General features: G+C 46.3%; 1 protein-coding gene across 1 annotated transcript in view; it reads right to left on the bottom strand.

Moving 5' to 3' along the window:
* FCHSD1 (FCH and double SH3 domains 1) overlaps positions 1-16,601 on the bottom strand; it is a 582,795-nt gene that overhangs the window by 91,168 nt on the left and 475,026 nt on the right. The window contains exons 10-12 of the mRNA XM_069654127.1: positions 8,257-8,352; positions 6,700-6,819; positions 766-870 (exon numbers count right to left, since the gene is read on the bottom strand). Of these exons, the coding sequence (XP_069510228.1) occupies positions 766-870; positions 6,700-6,819; positions 8,257-8,352 (321 nt within the window). The remainder of the gene's footprint in view (positions 1-765; positions 871-6,699; positions 6,820-8,256; positions 8,353-16,601) is intronic.

Genomic DNA, 16,601 nt, shown 5'->3' with positions numbered 1-16,601 from the left:
CAGCCCAGCTATTTCAGATCATCTGACCGGCTGAGATGTCCTAGAAATGGGGCTGCGGGTCATTTTCACTGGCTAAAAACCGGTGGCAAGATGGTAGCCGAAGAAACAGAAAGTCGTGCATTTCGTTCTGGTAGGGTGGGCAGAACCGCTGGCCATTCCACCAGCTGTTCAGTGAACATTTTAAATTTAGAGGAAAGCATAACATTCCAGGACTAAAAATGTAATTTCCTTTTTTGGAAATCATATATTTATGATTACACGTTTTGGAGCAAATTATTTCCATTGCAGAAAAAATGGAAGTAAGTAATTATGCAAGAAGTCAGAAAGAATCCTCCTGCCCTTTGTTTTGTATTGAGATTTAAACTTGTCCTACTCAAACTTGACTAAGTAAATGCAGCTCTGCAAATGGTTGCATGTGTTACAGAACATTTTAAAATAGTATGACTCACTTTGGGAAGATTATATTTATATTGCATGCATACAGTGCCATATACACGTACTTGTATTCTCCTGAGGAAGCAGGAGCTCATTCTCCATGCTGCCCCTTCACCCTGTGGCATTGCTTGCTGCCCCTGAGCTGTGCTTGCCCATGCCACCAAAATGCCCTGAATGCATGAGATCAGAGTGGTGTGCGATTACGATCAAGGGACACGAGAGCCTTGTGCAGAAGAGTGATCTTCAGGCAGCCTTTACAGCTAGAAGAGTTGCTCTTGAAAAGTAACTCAAGACAGGGAGGAAGAAAAGAAGGTGCTTAAGAAGACCCACCTCTGCTTTCCGGATGCTTTCTCGCACTTCTTCCGTCCTCTGCTCCATGCCGGAGAACTCCTCTTCAGGAGCCTGGAGCCTTCTTGCTTCCAACCTTTGCAAAATCTACCAAAACAGAGGGGATATGATGCTGTTTTAGTCAGTAGTCCTTCACTCCCTGTTCATGCAAATATAAAGTTCTATTGCATGGAATTTTGCAAGCGCATGGCCTGGGATATGATATGATATGGCAATTATAACGCGCTTGTACACAAGGGTTTCTAGGCGCCACAAGAGAAGGGCGGGAAGACATAGGGAGGACAAGCCAAACTATCCTACTAGGCCTTGTGTCATTCGGATCATGTAAGTGCGTCAATAGAAGTGCAAAAGGAAGGAGAGGTGGAAGTGCAAGGGAGAGGAAAAACGGAAGTGCGAACAGGACAGCATAGCTCCGAGTATGTGCAGCCAGGGCAGCACGGCTCTAGGTAAGTTCAAGGAGGTAGGGGGGCTGTAGGGATTACAGTAGGTAGGCAAGGAGGCAGTGCAAAGAAAGACTGGTCATGGAAGGAGCCTGGTACCCAGTGAGACTCTGAGGGAACCAAGCAACCAGTCCGCGCAGCAGACAGATAAGTTAGCAAGGGAGCGAGTGAGACAAGACAGAGAAGAAAAGGAGGGTCTTGAGCTGCTTCTGGAACTTCAGGTGGTCCAGCTCAAGTCTGAGAGGGGCAGGGAGCCCATTCAAGAGGGAGGCACCTGCAGAGGAGAGAGATCTACCCCCCTACTCTCTGCAGAATCAGAGAGATTTCAGGGCTGGAGAGATACGGTCCCTGGGCTTGAGGACAAGGATTTGTCTTGCAGTCCTGTTCTGGATTAGTTGCAGGGGGCGAAGTGTAGAGGTAGGCAGATTGAGAAAGAGGCTGTTGCCGTAGTACAGCCTGGATAGAAATGGGGCTCTGGAGAGAGTGAGCTGGGGGATAGTGAGAAAAGGTAGAATACCTCTCAGGAGGTGCAGCTGGAAGTGGGCCTTTTTGGCAAGGTCTGTGATGTGAGGAGAGAAGGAGAGGGTGGAGTTGAAGATGATGCGAAGGTTTTTTGGTTTACAGGAAGGCGAGGGTAGAGGGCCCAAGAAGGGCGGCCAGAGTGAGATCGGGAAACCAGGAGCAGGGTCCCCAATGAGAAGGATCTCCGTCTTACTGGCATTAAGGCAAATATCATTGGAGGCCCACCAATTCTTTCCCACTGATAGACCGTCAGGAATGAGCAGAGGCTGAGGGAAGCCTGAAGGAGAGCTGAGTGTCATCTGCATAACACTGAAAGTTAGAAGAGAAGGTGGAGATCAGATGGGCTAAAGGGGCCAGATAGACATGGGGGAGAGGATAGAACCTTGGAGGAGACCACATGTGGAGAGAGAGGTGCTGGAGAGAAATGACCCAAGTTGGATCTGGGAGGGACGGTCCAAGAGGAAGGAGGTCAGCCACGCCAGGGCCTGATAATGATACCCAGGTTCACACAGAGTCTGTTGATCAGGGTGGCGTGATTGACCGTGTCGAAAGCAGAGGAAAGGTAAAGGAGGATGAGCACAGAGGGAGAGCTGGAGTCGAGGTTAGAGAGCAGATCTTCACGGGTGTTCAGGAAAGCAGTTTCCATGCCTCTGGCTGCTCTGAAACCAGACTGATGGTCATGGAGTCAGCCAACAGATTCAGTGTGGAGGGTAAGCTCTGAGATGGCCAGCTTTTCCAGCAGTTTGCCCAGGATAGGAGTGATAGAAATTGGGCAATAGCTTTCCTGACATGTAGGATCGTCAGAAGGCTTTTTAAAGGAGGAGGTGCACAAGGAAGTGCTTTAGGAGAGAGGGGGAAAGATCCAGTGGCGAAATAGTGATTTCAGAAATCAGCCGAGGCTGGAGCGAGGGTGGCAATGTGTTCCTTGATGGTTCTGGAGGAGCAGGGGAGCAAATGTTTGGACAACACTTTCATAGATCGTACTTGTTTAGAGACATCGTCAGGTCTTGTCAGAGTGAAGGAGGAAAAAGGAAGGGGAGAGGCGTCCAAAGGGGGCCTGAGAGAGGGAGAGGAAGAGGAAAGCGAGGACAGGATGTTCTGAGTTTTATTGGTGAAATGAGAGGCCAGAGCCATACGGAGAGCTTGGAAGGGAACAGGAGACATGGAGACTGCAGTGGGATTGGCCAGCTCCTTGCAGATTCTAAAGAGTTTGACCGTGTATCTAGAGGCCACAGAGAGGCTGGTTTGGATATGGAACCTCTTCTTGGAAAGGACAGAGAGTCTGTATTGCCTTTAGAGCAGGTGGCAGGCCAATTTGTCAGAGAATGCGCCCAAAGCCCTCCACTTCCACCAAGAGTTGAACTTGGAGGTAGGCTTCAAGCGGATTCTCATGACAGAGGCAAGAATGGTCAGAGAGGATGGTACGGGGCAGCACTTCTGTCCAAATCTGAACGCCCTATGCCTGATTGACTATCATCCAAACCTGCGACCAGTTATAAGCACCTGTATTCGTCACACCTGCCACGCTGCATGAAATAAATGACCTCATCACCACACACACCCCAGACATACTCCTTTTCACAACACAAAGACGTGGATAAAATCCCACCACACACCCATCATCCCTGACATGCTCCTCCACAATAACTCATCCAATACTGCAACAGGTGGTGGCATTGGCCTAATTTGCAGAGACTCAAACACTAAAAAAAAACATCTTTGGAAACCCTCTCTCTCAGTTACTCCCCACCATCACACCCCCATTCACCCACTTCATTTACCATTCTCAACACACAATTCAACTTTCCACACTAAATGGTCTGACTTGTTTATGAACAACAACAGCTCCCCCTACACCAACATCAATTTTGGTGATTTCAACCCAGGTAGTTCCCATCCAGCAACGCCATACTGAACTGCATCCTCACTCCACCCTCTCACTAGGACCTCACATAACACATCGTCACATACTGGAGGCTGTTCTTCTCTGGAACTCAACAGCAAAGAAAGTCTTCAGCCAGGTGTGTTTCAGGCAGAGGAGGTTTACTTGGAAATGTGCATTAGCGCAATTACTCTTCTACCCTAAGATTACAGTAAGTGCCGCAATCTTTGTCTGACAATGCAAGTGCCACGTTTAAACCGATCACATCTCCTACTCCACACACATAGCTGGCAACACTCTTGAACGTCAGATTTCCTGAAAAAAATCAGTTTCTGCACAAAATCCATTCTTGGTATCATGAATAGACCACTCTGCCATCCCCTTCAAACTCACTCTACCTTTCAACATCCCTTCGCCTAGGGCTGGGCGATATGGACCAAGAGCCATATCTCAATATTTTTGGGCTGAATGGCTTAATACGATATACATCTCAATATTGTTTATGTGGGTTAAATGCTCAGTTGTAAACCGCCAACTCCATGTGAGATGTCACAGACAGCTTTATTTATAAGACACAAAATAAAGTGCTAATAAAGGGTTCCTCTTATAAATTGAGAATACACAAAGCTGTGTAAATATAAAAATGTAAATACAATGTTTTAGTATATGTAATAATGTATATTTGTATATATCTCGATGTTAACAATATTCTCTCATCCTATATCAATTTTGAAAATATATTGATGTAGCTCCAAAACCTCGATATATCTCCCAGCCCTACCTCCACCTGCCACATATCCTCACCACCCCACCCCCCCCCCCCGCCGGGAAAATCAAATGCATCAAAAACACGGCAGTCGCATCACTCATGCATCACACTTTTGCTTCACACCCACCCTTCTCCTCAACAATTACAACACCACAGATACTGAACCAAATTGCCTTCCTCAAAACACAGAAACAATCACCACAAGCCATGGTTCAAAATGTTCATCCTCAACATCAAACAAGAAACCAGGCACCTAGAAAGAGCCTGGCAAAAGAACTCATGCTTCTCCACCAGAAAACTCATTCAAGACAGATGCTCCAAATATTTGATAGACATACACAGTGCCACAGCTGCCCACTCCCTCCAAACAAGAGCTTCCGTCATCCCACAACCATGCACAGAAACATTTTACCATCACATTATCAAGAAACCTTTCAAACCACCATCCACCACAAGCCACCCACCCCATCCACGACATCATGCAACTCCTTCATGGACTACATCCACACCCTGACATTCACAGTCTACCCCCCACCCCTCCCAATGCCACCCCCTACAGACATGGGACACATTCCACCCCATTGACCAAGACACTATCATCCCCCTCACAGCCATAACAAAACAAGCACACTTCCTGGAGCACACATTCCCAGCTCAGTCGGCACCTAACTGCTTTTCCACTGGTTCAACATAAACTCCTGTCTCTCTCATGGCACCATCCCCTCTGCACTCGAGCACAGAAGAATCTCACCACTCCTCAAGAAGCCATCCCCCGACCGCATACTCCTGGATAAATACTTACTGAAATCCTGCCATACATCGCCCAAATCATGAAATGCTTTATCAAAATGAAACTCCAAAAGCACACCACCACAACCTCCTCAATGTCTTCCTATCAGGTTTCGGTCCCAGGCACAGCACAGAGACTGCAACACTTTACATTATAGATGACCATCATTGAAAGGACACCAATCCCTTCTAGCCCACCTTGACCTCTCTGTGGTTTACAACACCATCTACCACACCATTCTCCAAACATCTTATCCCACAGAATGAAACTCTCAGGCACACGACTGGTTTACTTCATTCCACACTCACAGCACACAATTCATCTCCATGCGCCCCTATTGGTCAAATCCTAACCCAATCAAATACAGAATACCAAAAGGATCTTCCCCATCTCTACTCTTGTTCAATCTATACAGTGAATCCCTGAGACAGACTCTTAGCAGCCACTTTCACTAATATGCAGACAACACACAAATATACTTCCAAATTGCCTACCCCTCAGAGCTCCACACCTTCAGGCACTGTCTCTCCACCACGACTACCTGGATGGCCACCCACTTCCTAAAACCCAACCTGTCCAAATCAGGATACCTGCCCCCGCCTGCAGCCTCCCAGGCACAAACCGTAACTCACCCCACTGATCAAAGAAGGCAACCCACACATATCCCTCTCCACACCAATCCCTAGGCTTCCCCATCAACCCCCACCTATCCTTCATACAACACATAGCTGCCGTCACCAACACATGAAACCTACAACTGCTACATCTCCTATGCAAGATAAGACACATCCTTCTCTGACAATTTTGTGCACAATCCAGGCACTAGTTATGTCGAAGTTTCACTACAGACAGCTATCCACACTGGACTCCACAACAACAGTCTTGCTCCCCTCCAACCCATACATAAATCAGTGGCATGACTCACTCTATACCTTCAAAAACAGTTACGCATCACCCCAGCTTTACTGGCTCTCAATAATGATTGCTTTAAAAGAATTCTGCATCGTGTACACCTGAAAACCACATTGTATCCTATCCTACTTTCAAAAGAAACGTAAACCCATCACCCACAAAAACATCAGACAATCCAGTCCAAACTTCCCTGCACATTTCACTCTGGTAGATACCCTGCACAAAAAAAACATTCTTTCACACAATGGACAGCCAGAACCTGGAACGCCCCGCACTCTACATTTGTACCACAACTTCCATCATCAACGTCCACCAGATCCTCAAAGCGTACTTCTTTTCCCACACCAAAACCAGCCAGACCACCTACCCTGCTGTCCTTTGTCTATGCTTTCTGTCCTATTCTGAAAACATTCTAACTTGTTTCATCACCTCCTCCCCTTTGAACTTGGTAAGAGACTCTGGGGCACGCTGGGTAGGGCCAGCGTGCCCCAGAGTCTCTAAATAGCCAAAATAATAAGCCACTCCTATATTTTGGACATCACCTACCCAAACTCAGATTTTCCACAACATGTTCTGCTCACAAAGTTCATGCAACACATACCCGCTCCCCGTGGGCCTTCATCTTATAGTCTCTGGCAGCTCGAGTTGCCCACCTCCGAGCTTCTTTATCCAAACCGCTCTCCTCATTTCGGCTGCTGGTCCTGTTCTCCAGGAGACACACCTGAAAGAAACCAGCTTGAGATAGTTGGCAACTGAAACAATGTGGAGTGTGGAGCTGGGCGGCCTGGCCTGCTGCTGGTGCATCTAGATAAGTGTAGCCTGAATAGTTTTATCTAAGGTTCTAATGATTCTCTGTCCGAGCTGTTGCCGGGTCATAGGACTTCTTCCATTGTCCAGAAAGCATGCAAAGGGACAACATTGAAAAATAATCTAACGGAAACTCACAGCTCTTGTCCGTCTGATTTTCAAACATCATTGGGGCCAGAGGTCATTCAAAGGATTGCCCACTACCGGGAATCTGAAATTTGATGGACTATGCCCTTGCGTGCCGTCACTAATCATGGCACCTGGACTAAGCCCCACCTTCCTCAGATATGGTGCCCAGCACCACTCTGATCCACAGACTCTACAATGAACAGTGAGTAAGTAGCCCACAGTGTGCCCTTTGTTATTGTGGTGAGATATACATAGCCCCTAACCAAGGATCAACTAAGCAGAATGCTCGCAGACTTCAATACTGAAAACTTAGGTAAAAAACACCTAAACAACAGTACGGTTGAGGTTTACCAGAACGTGGTAGCCCTCGGGCCAATTGGACTCGAAAAGTGGCACTATAAAAATCACTAGCGGCTGCAGGGCAGTGGAATTATGTAGGCACCTCCAACCTATAAGTAATAGACAACAAAACCAAGAAAGGTTGAGTTCCACTACGTAAATTGCACTGCTAGACTCCAAATGTCAAAAAGCTGCCAATTAAATGACAGATTGGAATCCAACAAAAATAGAAACACGCAAATAAATGTCCAATGTGTCTTGTATTCAAATAATGTTCATCAGCCAGAGTGATTTGCCGACACGTGTTTCGACCTTCTGTGGTCTTTCTTAAGGCAAAACATCTAGTTCAAGTCCGACTGGTACTGCTGTACGCTGAATGAATTTTTGAAAATAAAGTGGATGTCGTCTCCAAAGAACCTGAAAGTGAAGGCTGTTCAGCCAAACAACCAAATGAGAATGCGTCGGATAACTGTGAAGCTCCAGTGTATTTCCTGAAGCAAAGTGATGCGTCTCGTAATGAACTGCCGTCTCCTGAACAAATTACAGAGTCCACATATCCTCTCGGATGCTGCTCGATACAATGTCATGACGCAGATCTTTGCTTCAGGATATACACTGGAGCTTCACAGATGAACATTATTTGAATACAAGACACATTGAACATTTATTTGTGTGTTTGTATTTTTGTTGGATTACAATCTGTCATTTCATTGGCAGCTTTTTGAAACATTTGGAGTCTAGCAGCGCAATTTACTTAGTGGAACTCAACCTTTCTTGGTTTTGTTGTCTGAAAACTTAGGTAGGTGAGTCTCCAGCAACCGTATAATTCAGCAAGAAACGAGAGAATGAAATCCCAATCAGTGCCCACGGTTTGCAAAATTACCTTGTCGGCTCCTGAAGGCTGGAACTGCTGGGCTGGTGTTGGTAAGAAGACTGTGGTGTCCTGCAGGAAAAGCTGAAGATTCTCCTCCCGGGAAACCTAAAAACGTGTCCACAACCCACCAACAGTAGACAGAACAAAGAGAGGAAAGGCAATGAAGGACAGGAAAAGAACCACGAGAGATGAGCAGGATACAGCATAGAAAAGGCAGAGGTGTGAGAGAGAACACTTAAAACGATTGAAGGAAGGGGTCGGTGCAGAACGAGTGGTGAAAATACAACATGGAAACATGACGATGAAAGAACATGTACAAGAGAACATACATGGAATTAAAAGGAGCATTACAGAGAAGAGAAAAGGTGACGTGAGTGAGAGAAAGAGAGAGAGAAAGGAAGAGAAAGAGAGATAACAAAATAAAACACATTTTGAGATGCATATTTTTGATTTTGTAAGCACTGATTCAAATAAAACAGGATACAAGTATTGTTATAATAAGGCCCGGCGACTATCGCTATGGCAGCTTTCAGACAAGTGGAAGGAGGACTCTCACAATGGCTGCTCACCAGACCTGCACCAGGCTTCTCTAGTGAGAGAAGGTTCAACCACCCTCAACAAGTGCAGGGGTGGCCGGCTGCACCAGGTATCTTTGTAGCCCTGTGCCCATGTCCACAATGAGGGCAACAGTGCATTGGAGGTGCACAGTAATAAAATGGCAACTGTTACAACATTAACAATTCGCATTTCTCTTACCCACCTTCTAGATCTACAGGATGGGAGTAGTGTGGAATGAATAGGTATAATGAGTCACCCTTGGATGGATCCTCAGGGCGGACAGAAAATGAATGACAGCGTGCTTCACCCACAGAGGCCTCTCTGCTCCCTTAACCATGCTTGCAAAGGTGATAGCAACAGCAGACTCAAAGGCAGCACCACAGGGTTCTTAAACTATGCAGGGGCAACTAAAGAGCATTAATATAGAAGGTCACTGGCATTTATGATGGAGCCGATTATAAATCGATGGCATGCCTGTTTTCACAAATACAGTAGCTAGAGACTCAGACACTGGAACCTAATATCTGCTCACAGTGAATCTCTCACTCTGACAACAGGTCTGGCCACAGTGAAAGGTCTGCACACGCAGCTGGACACTGAGACATCTGCACTACTATATAACATAACTTAAGAGGCGCATGTATTAGGGGTATACCGAGAATCAGCTCCGAGTCACTGTTCGGACACATTTTGGCTGAAGAACAGCTATTCGGCTTCGGCCAAATGCTTTCTGCAATAGTGACACAAAGTCCACTTTCTATGATTACCTGTCTTCTCCCTATTTGGGAGAACACAGCCAATCACAGAAAGTGGCACACCTGAGCAGAAGTTGTAGGCTGCAGAAGCCAAATAAGATGTTTGCTTATTTGCTGCTGCAGCCTGAGCCTGCTTGAAATAGGAAGTGAGGGAAGGGAACTAGTTACCTTCCCTCACTTATTATGCCAATGATGAATCAGGAAGTAAGTCGCGACTCGCCACCCCTCCCCTCTCCCTCCAGCCCTCTACAGCACATGGTGAGGCAGCTGGAGTGTACAACACCCTGGCAGCTTCACCTTTCCTCTAATCTGGGGCCACCGGTGCAAAGCCACTGGCCCCATTGCTGCATTCTTTTGACAGGTGCCACTAACCTGACTGGGAGAGGCCCCCATCAATACACATGAGGCCGCAAGGGGGGGGAGGGGATTTGCTCCCCTTTGGCCTCACAAATCAACCTTTGGTCACCCAACACTTTCCAACACACAGTGAGGCCGCTGGCCGCTGGAGTGTTTATCACCCCAGCGGCCTAACCGTTCCTCTGATCTGGGGGCACCAGTGCATAGCCGGCGGCCCCATTACTGCATTATTTTAATGGAGACCACTGCACTGAATGGGAGCGCCCCTCATCAATCCACACCAGGCTGTGGGGGGACTTTGCTCTCCAGCGGTCTCACAAATCAAGTTTTGTTCCCTCCACACCCCTCCAACACACAGTGAAGCCGCTAGAGTGTTCAGCATTCCGTCGGTCTTACATTATTTAAGTCATTGGGCCTCATTACAACCCTGGCGTTGGGCCATGGTGCTATTAGCACCATGGTCCATGCCGGATTCCGCCATGGTGGATGGCGGATTTACCGCCCCATTCCAAGGTTGGCGGGGCGGTAAATCCCCATTCACCATGGCCCCTTCCCCATTCCCATTTTTGGCCCATAGGGCTCAATGGGAATGGGGAAGGCGCTAATTACGGCACCGTAAATTACGGTGCCGTAATTAGCACCAAGGTCCCTTAGCGGGTTGGACTTTAACGCCTGCAAAAAGCAGGCGTTAAAGTGTGAATCGGGTGTTAAGGGTTTACCGGCGCTGCAGCCTTTTACGGCGCCGTTAACCCCTTAACGCCAGGGTTGTAATGAGGCCCATTGTTTAGGGAAGGCAATTAAAACCTAGCATGCAATGAATTAAATATTAATTTACTATGTGTACTATAAAGCCGCTAGAAAAATAGCACAGCAAGTCAACAATTCAGCCAAGACATCTGCGTTCTGCTTGCAGGTGATTGTTTCTAATTCTGACTGGGCGGATCCAGCCCATCATTCTCTGGGATTGATGAATTGGGCAACTTAACACTTTTTATCACAATGCTTAGAAGCAGTCGCATCTCATAATACAGCATCACGTTTCAGATATATGGCATTTGATGGGAAGGTGGTCTGGCTTGAGAGCATAAGGCCAGGTGCTGGGCCTGTTCAGGAAGCACACCTAAATGAAGGGGAAATGGTATGCTTTCAGGCACGGGCTCCAGCCATTATGGAAGCCCATAGCCTTTAGCAGTGCTTCCAGACCGGCCCAGCACCTGCCCTTATGCTCCCAACTCATACTTACCTGGCTGGGGAGAATCTGCAATCAGAATGTCAGATCTCGCAGCGTGAGGCTTATCCGTTGCTGGAGGACGGGTTACATCTTTGCTGTGGAACCCTCTGAGAGGTATTTGTTGACCTGCTGTGCTGGAGGACACGCAGAAGAGTGCTGTGCTGCTGGGGGCATTGGTCAGAAAAGTAGATGTGTTTTATTCATGCCAAACATTTGTGTACCCTGCTGTCACCCCCTCACACATGATCCTTTACTTTTAGTCTTGCAACTACTTTGAAAAGACATGGCGCTAACCAAGAAAGCGCATCTCTCAGACCGGCTTGCCATTCCAACTTTATGCCAATCACTGCCTACGACCCTGGTGAGTGCTATGGAGGTTACCGGGGTGAGGGGCAAGAATGTATTTTTCAGGGGGAGCTTGTGATGGGAGGGCACCACTTGGAGTGTATGCCTGAAAAATGAGAGGGGATTGGTTTTCCCTTGTCGCAGCCTGTGTATGCATTTTGCATTCAATACTCATGTTCCCTTTTCTAAATATTTTGACATTCCTTTTTTAAAGAGGCCTTTTTAACAATACTTTGAAGTAAAACCAAATACTGTTTCAAAGACAACATTTGGTACAGTCCTGCCAAAACATACGCTTTTGGTTGATATTTTTTGTGTCTGAGTTCCGTAAAGCCCCTCAAGCAAAAGGCAGGAGACGTGCCCAGAAGAAACCCTATCCCTGGCCCAAAGCAGCAGAGCTTCTCATTGTCAGCATGAGTAGAATCAAGGAAAAAAGAGCCTTGTTTGGGATTACTTTGCCGTTAAACTGGATGCCAACTCCAAGGCGGTGTGTGCTGTATGCTGAGCAGTTTTGTCTCGTGGTTCTTCCAACTCTAAACAGTGCAGCACGTCTGTACTGACAAATTTTCTGCGTGCAAAGCATCCCAATGACTTTGCACTATATGAAAGAAAAAAGTGGTTGTTGTATGGAGAAGCAACAGCAATGTGACTCCTGAAAAGTGCAAGAAGGTATTGTCTGAGCTGTCCATTAAAAATTGCATGGACCAAAAGGAAGTCTGGCCTCAGGAAAACCCTTCTGCCATGCATCACAGTATTGGTGAAATGATCGCATTAGACTTGTAACCATTTCCTCTTGTTGAGGATGTAGGTTTTGTGCATTTGCTAAATAAGCTGGAGCCATGGTACAAAGTACCCTCACGTAAATATTTGTTAACTTGCATCATCCCTGACAAGTACGAAAAAAGTGTGCCATAAGATTGCAGCCGACGTTCAGAGTGCTGAGAAAATAGCACTGTAGACCTTTGGACCTCTGATAATACAGTCAAATCTTTTATGAGTTTAACAGGACATTGGCTAGCTAGGAACTTGAAAATTCATGGGACCTCATTATGAGGTGGGCGGTAAGGGGTTAACGGCGCCAGTAAAGGTGCCGGAGCCATTAACCCCTTACCGCCCCATTACGAGGTCTGCTCGCGGGACCCGCCAAGGATGCCTGGTTTTAATAGGCGTTCTTAGCGGGTCCCGCGAGCAGCCCAGCATGCTAACAACGGGCCTGTCATTACCGTGCCTGTTAGCATGCTACCCATTCCCACTGAGCCCTATGGGGGCTCAAATGGGAATGGGGATGGTCCGGGTTCCCTGAATGGGGAAATACTGGGCCCTCCAAGGTCGAAATGGTCTGGTATTTCCCCATTCAGGGAACCAGGACCAGGTACCCAGAATGGGGGTACCCATGCCGCAAATAGCAGCATGGCTACCTCCATTCTTGTAATGAGGCCCATGGAGTTTTATGGCAATGTGAGGCTTTTGAAGGAAGCCATACCAGTGCTAAAAAAGGCTTGGCATTGCAGGAAATGCTTCAAAGATGGTAAATTTGCCATTCTGAAGTGCAGGTGATTGTTTGAGACAATGTAACAAACATGTGTACACTTTCAGAGATGCAGATTGTGTTAGTGTGGGATGGTTTTGCACATACCTCACAGTGTAGCATCCATGATGGCCTTTTTGCGCAAAGATCTGTGTCCGATATTGCATGGAAGAAAACTTGTTGGCCATTTCAAACATTCGAGTTTCATCATGTTTCGCTTACACTCAATGCGAAAAGATCTTGGGTTTCCTGAACTGCAGTTAATCCAAGATGTGTTAACATGGTGCAACTCCTTGTTTTTGATGCTGGAGCAATTGGTGGGGCAGAGGCGGCCAGTGAGTTTGTACTGTACGAAGGATGACAAGGGGGGGTTGTTACAGGTTTGCCGGCCTGGAATTAACATGCCGGTAATAATGTTTACCGGCATGTTTCCAGACCGGCAAAATGCAAGATTACCGATGGGGAGCCTGATTTACATCCAGCTCCGCACTTCACTGAAAAACAACAGCCGGTATTACCGGTGCCGGTAATACCGGTAATCCCCCCATGCAGTCGTATGGGACTCCACGAAGTGGGGATTAACCTACCCTTGCTGGCACTTGTAATCTTCTGGTAATTTCAGCAGACCGAGTGCGGTAACACTAATTCCATTTAGTGTTGAGATACCACCAGACTTATAAGGACCCTCAAAGTGCCTAATCTTTCTGCCTGTCAGTAGCCTTTAGCAGAAAATGTTCTATCTTTGTTAGCACCTTTTGCAGAGCTAAGAAAGGAGATTTGTTCTTATGCATCAAGCATCTCCCTGGACGTTCCTGCTGTTAATGCCTTAAAGTCCTACCTGGGCACTGGTGAGATTAGGGACACTGGTGTCAAGCCTGTAAAAATAGATCTATTGAAGGCAGTAGAAGCAAAGTTTAAAGACATTGACGATATGACTATCTAGTCTGTGGTGACAGGAATTGATCCTCGGTCCAAGTTAAACATGTTCAGTAGCAATGTTGTGGCAAATAGGGTAAAATGTGCAATCCACTCTACTGCCCGAACCCTGTGTGAAGAGACCTCACAACATATTGTGAGGTAACCTGTAGACCCTGACCTGCAAGATGACGAGTCTTCAACTAAGAAGAGTGTTCCACCATGTGGCATATGGGCCTTCTGGGACAGTGTTGTTCAGCAGTCCACGGCTATGTGGAAATGGAAAGGTTAGCTCGGGCACTGCAGCCTTTAGTAGGCAAAAGTACTCATGGGTGTCATTTTAGGGGGGGCACAGTTTGTCCACACCCAACTTTTGTAGCACACAATTTATTCTGACTCATATGCCAGAGCCCCCTTTCATTTAGATATCATGTCCCCCCAACATTTTCAGCAAAGTGACTCCACGGAAAGCACTCGTGTTACCCATATTTTATGTTGACCACCACCATACTGGCCAAAGTTTGCTATAAGAATGCACCCTTGTCCAACAATGTGTTAAGGAATTCTATAGGGTGGAATCTCAATACTTCTTTTGAACAGTCGCTTGAGGGGCATAGATTTGACTAAAAATTACCAAATGTTCTGTTAAAATCCACAATTACACCATAATAAAACAAAACCACAATTCTTCAATTTCTTAAAGTGAGCACCCCAATCACTTTTGGGATTATATCTGAAGCTGATCCATGTTACACTGACAAAGTTGGTAATATTAAATTCAATAGTGGACCATCAGTCCAGGAAAATGTCATTTGGTGCAGAATCCCCTTTCGCAAATGTGTTCTTTTGTTACTGTGATTTTGTACTGAGCAGAATCACCACCCTAGTAGCGTCAAGGCCTCAATTCTTGTCTGTAATAGGGCGTAGTGGGGTACGGCTCGCGAGATCAGACCGTGATCCTCTGGAAAGGACAATGTGAAAAAGACAGTGAAGCAAGAGAGAGGGACAATATACAATTAAGTACTTGAGAAGTACGTTTGACCTGCTAATACACAGTAAATAATTTAGGGGGTTCATGTAGTAGCATTTTAAATGTAGTCGAGATATGCATTATCTCAAATGTTCTCTTCAGCACGATTTCCTATATGTGGTAATCTCCTGGGAGACTACAAGAGCAGTTTTTTGAAAATGTGCAGGTGGACCCTGCACTATGCTTTCATACCCCGGTTAACATACACACGAGCATTAATTGTATAAATCGTCCTCGATCTATGAAAATTCTCTTAAACTACTAACAGAATAAAATATTCAAATTTTCGATTAATGTATGTACTTTTAGTTCTAGACCTCCTTCCTTTTCAATGTAAAGAAACACTGCAACCTGGTGACAATATCCGATGCTGTGAAAAAGTTAAAGCATAGGTAGACCGAAGGCAATTATGTTATCCGTCTGATTTTGTTGATGGTTCAAGCTATGCTATTCCAAGCCATGAATCTCAGGTGTATACAGGGACATCATTTCACCAAAATGCCGGTGGGGGGGGGTGCGGAAGTGACATCACATGACCGATGACATCACAGGAAGCAATGTCATTTGACCCCACGCCTAAAGTGAGATTACAGGAAGCGATGGAACATGACCTTTCACCCCTTGACAAAACAGGAAGTGGCATCAAATATCATTGTTTCTAAGTACACTACGAAAATATGGTTACAATATCACTGTAAACTGATACATTTCATACAAGAATGGATCACCATATGAATCGTTAATATCAGTGCATATAAACCCTTATTACGAGACTACTGTGAATGCAAGCAGACGTCCAAGGCCAAACGATAACTATGTGTTATTATATAGCACTTAAGCTTAAGCGCTTCATATAGAACAAATATACATATAATAGAACCCAACGTGTGTTGGTACTCATTTATCAACCTCAGCAGGATGAAAGGCTGAGTTGACCTTGCCGGGAGTCGCACCTGCAACCTGCAGATCACACATACATTGCACACTATCGCTATGAGCCGCACACCTCGCTGCAGCCCCACCAGGCATTAATAGAAGCTATTCAGCTACCCCATTCAGGACCTCCCAGTCCTGCACTTCCACACCTTGACAAAGACCCTTGGTCGAAGCACGTGTTGGCTTTCTCTTAAACATGCAAATGTGCCAAGAATCGTTTGCAAGACCTGGGAAGCCCATTGCCCACTTATCCCATTAAAACTAACTGCATGAAAAACCACTTGTGTCCAGCAGTATCTTCTTCTTGACAACAGTCATACCCAGCAACACTAAAGCCAGGGTTCCAACCCCTTCCTTTCATATCTCAAGACCATCAGGACTTCAGGAGCTCTGTCCCGCTGGAACCCTAGAAACGGCTGCAGGAAGAAGAACACTCTAGTTACCTATTTAGCAGATCAGCGCAGGGGTCCCATTTTCCTTCAAGCTCTTACCCTCCCCAGAACAATTTGCAGCAGAGAGCCCTCAACCCACTGAGCTATTTAACCAGCTATTGCTATCAGAAAACCAACCACTCCAGAAACAAAAACCCACATTCTGCTAGCCACAGCCCAGGAGCCTCAGTTTAACCTGACTGGACTTTTTGGCCGTCACGGAAACTTGGCTTCACGCAGCCTCTGGACCTCTACTCTCGTTAGCCAT

Source organism: Ambystoma mexicanum, chromosome 3q (assembly GCF_040938575.1).
Source record: "Ambystoma mexicanum isolate Mex_15411 chromosome 3q, UKY_AmexF1_1, whole genome shotgun sequence".
NCBI classification, from domain to species: Eukaryota; Metazoa; Chordata; class Amphibia; order Caudata; family Ambystomatidae; genus Ambystoma; species Ambystoma mexicanum.
This window is presented reverse-complemented; position numbering and strand designations above follow the sequence as displayed.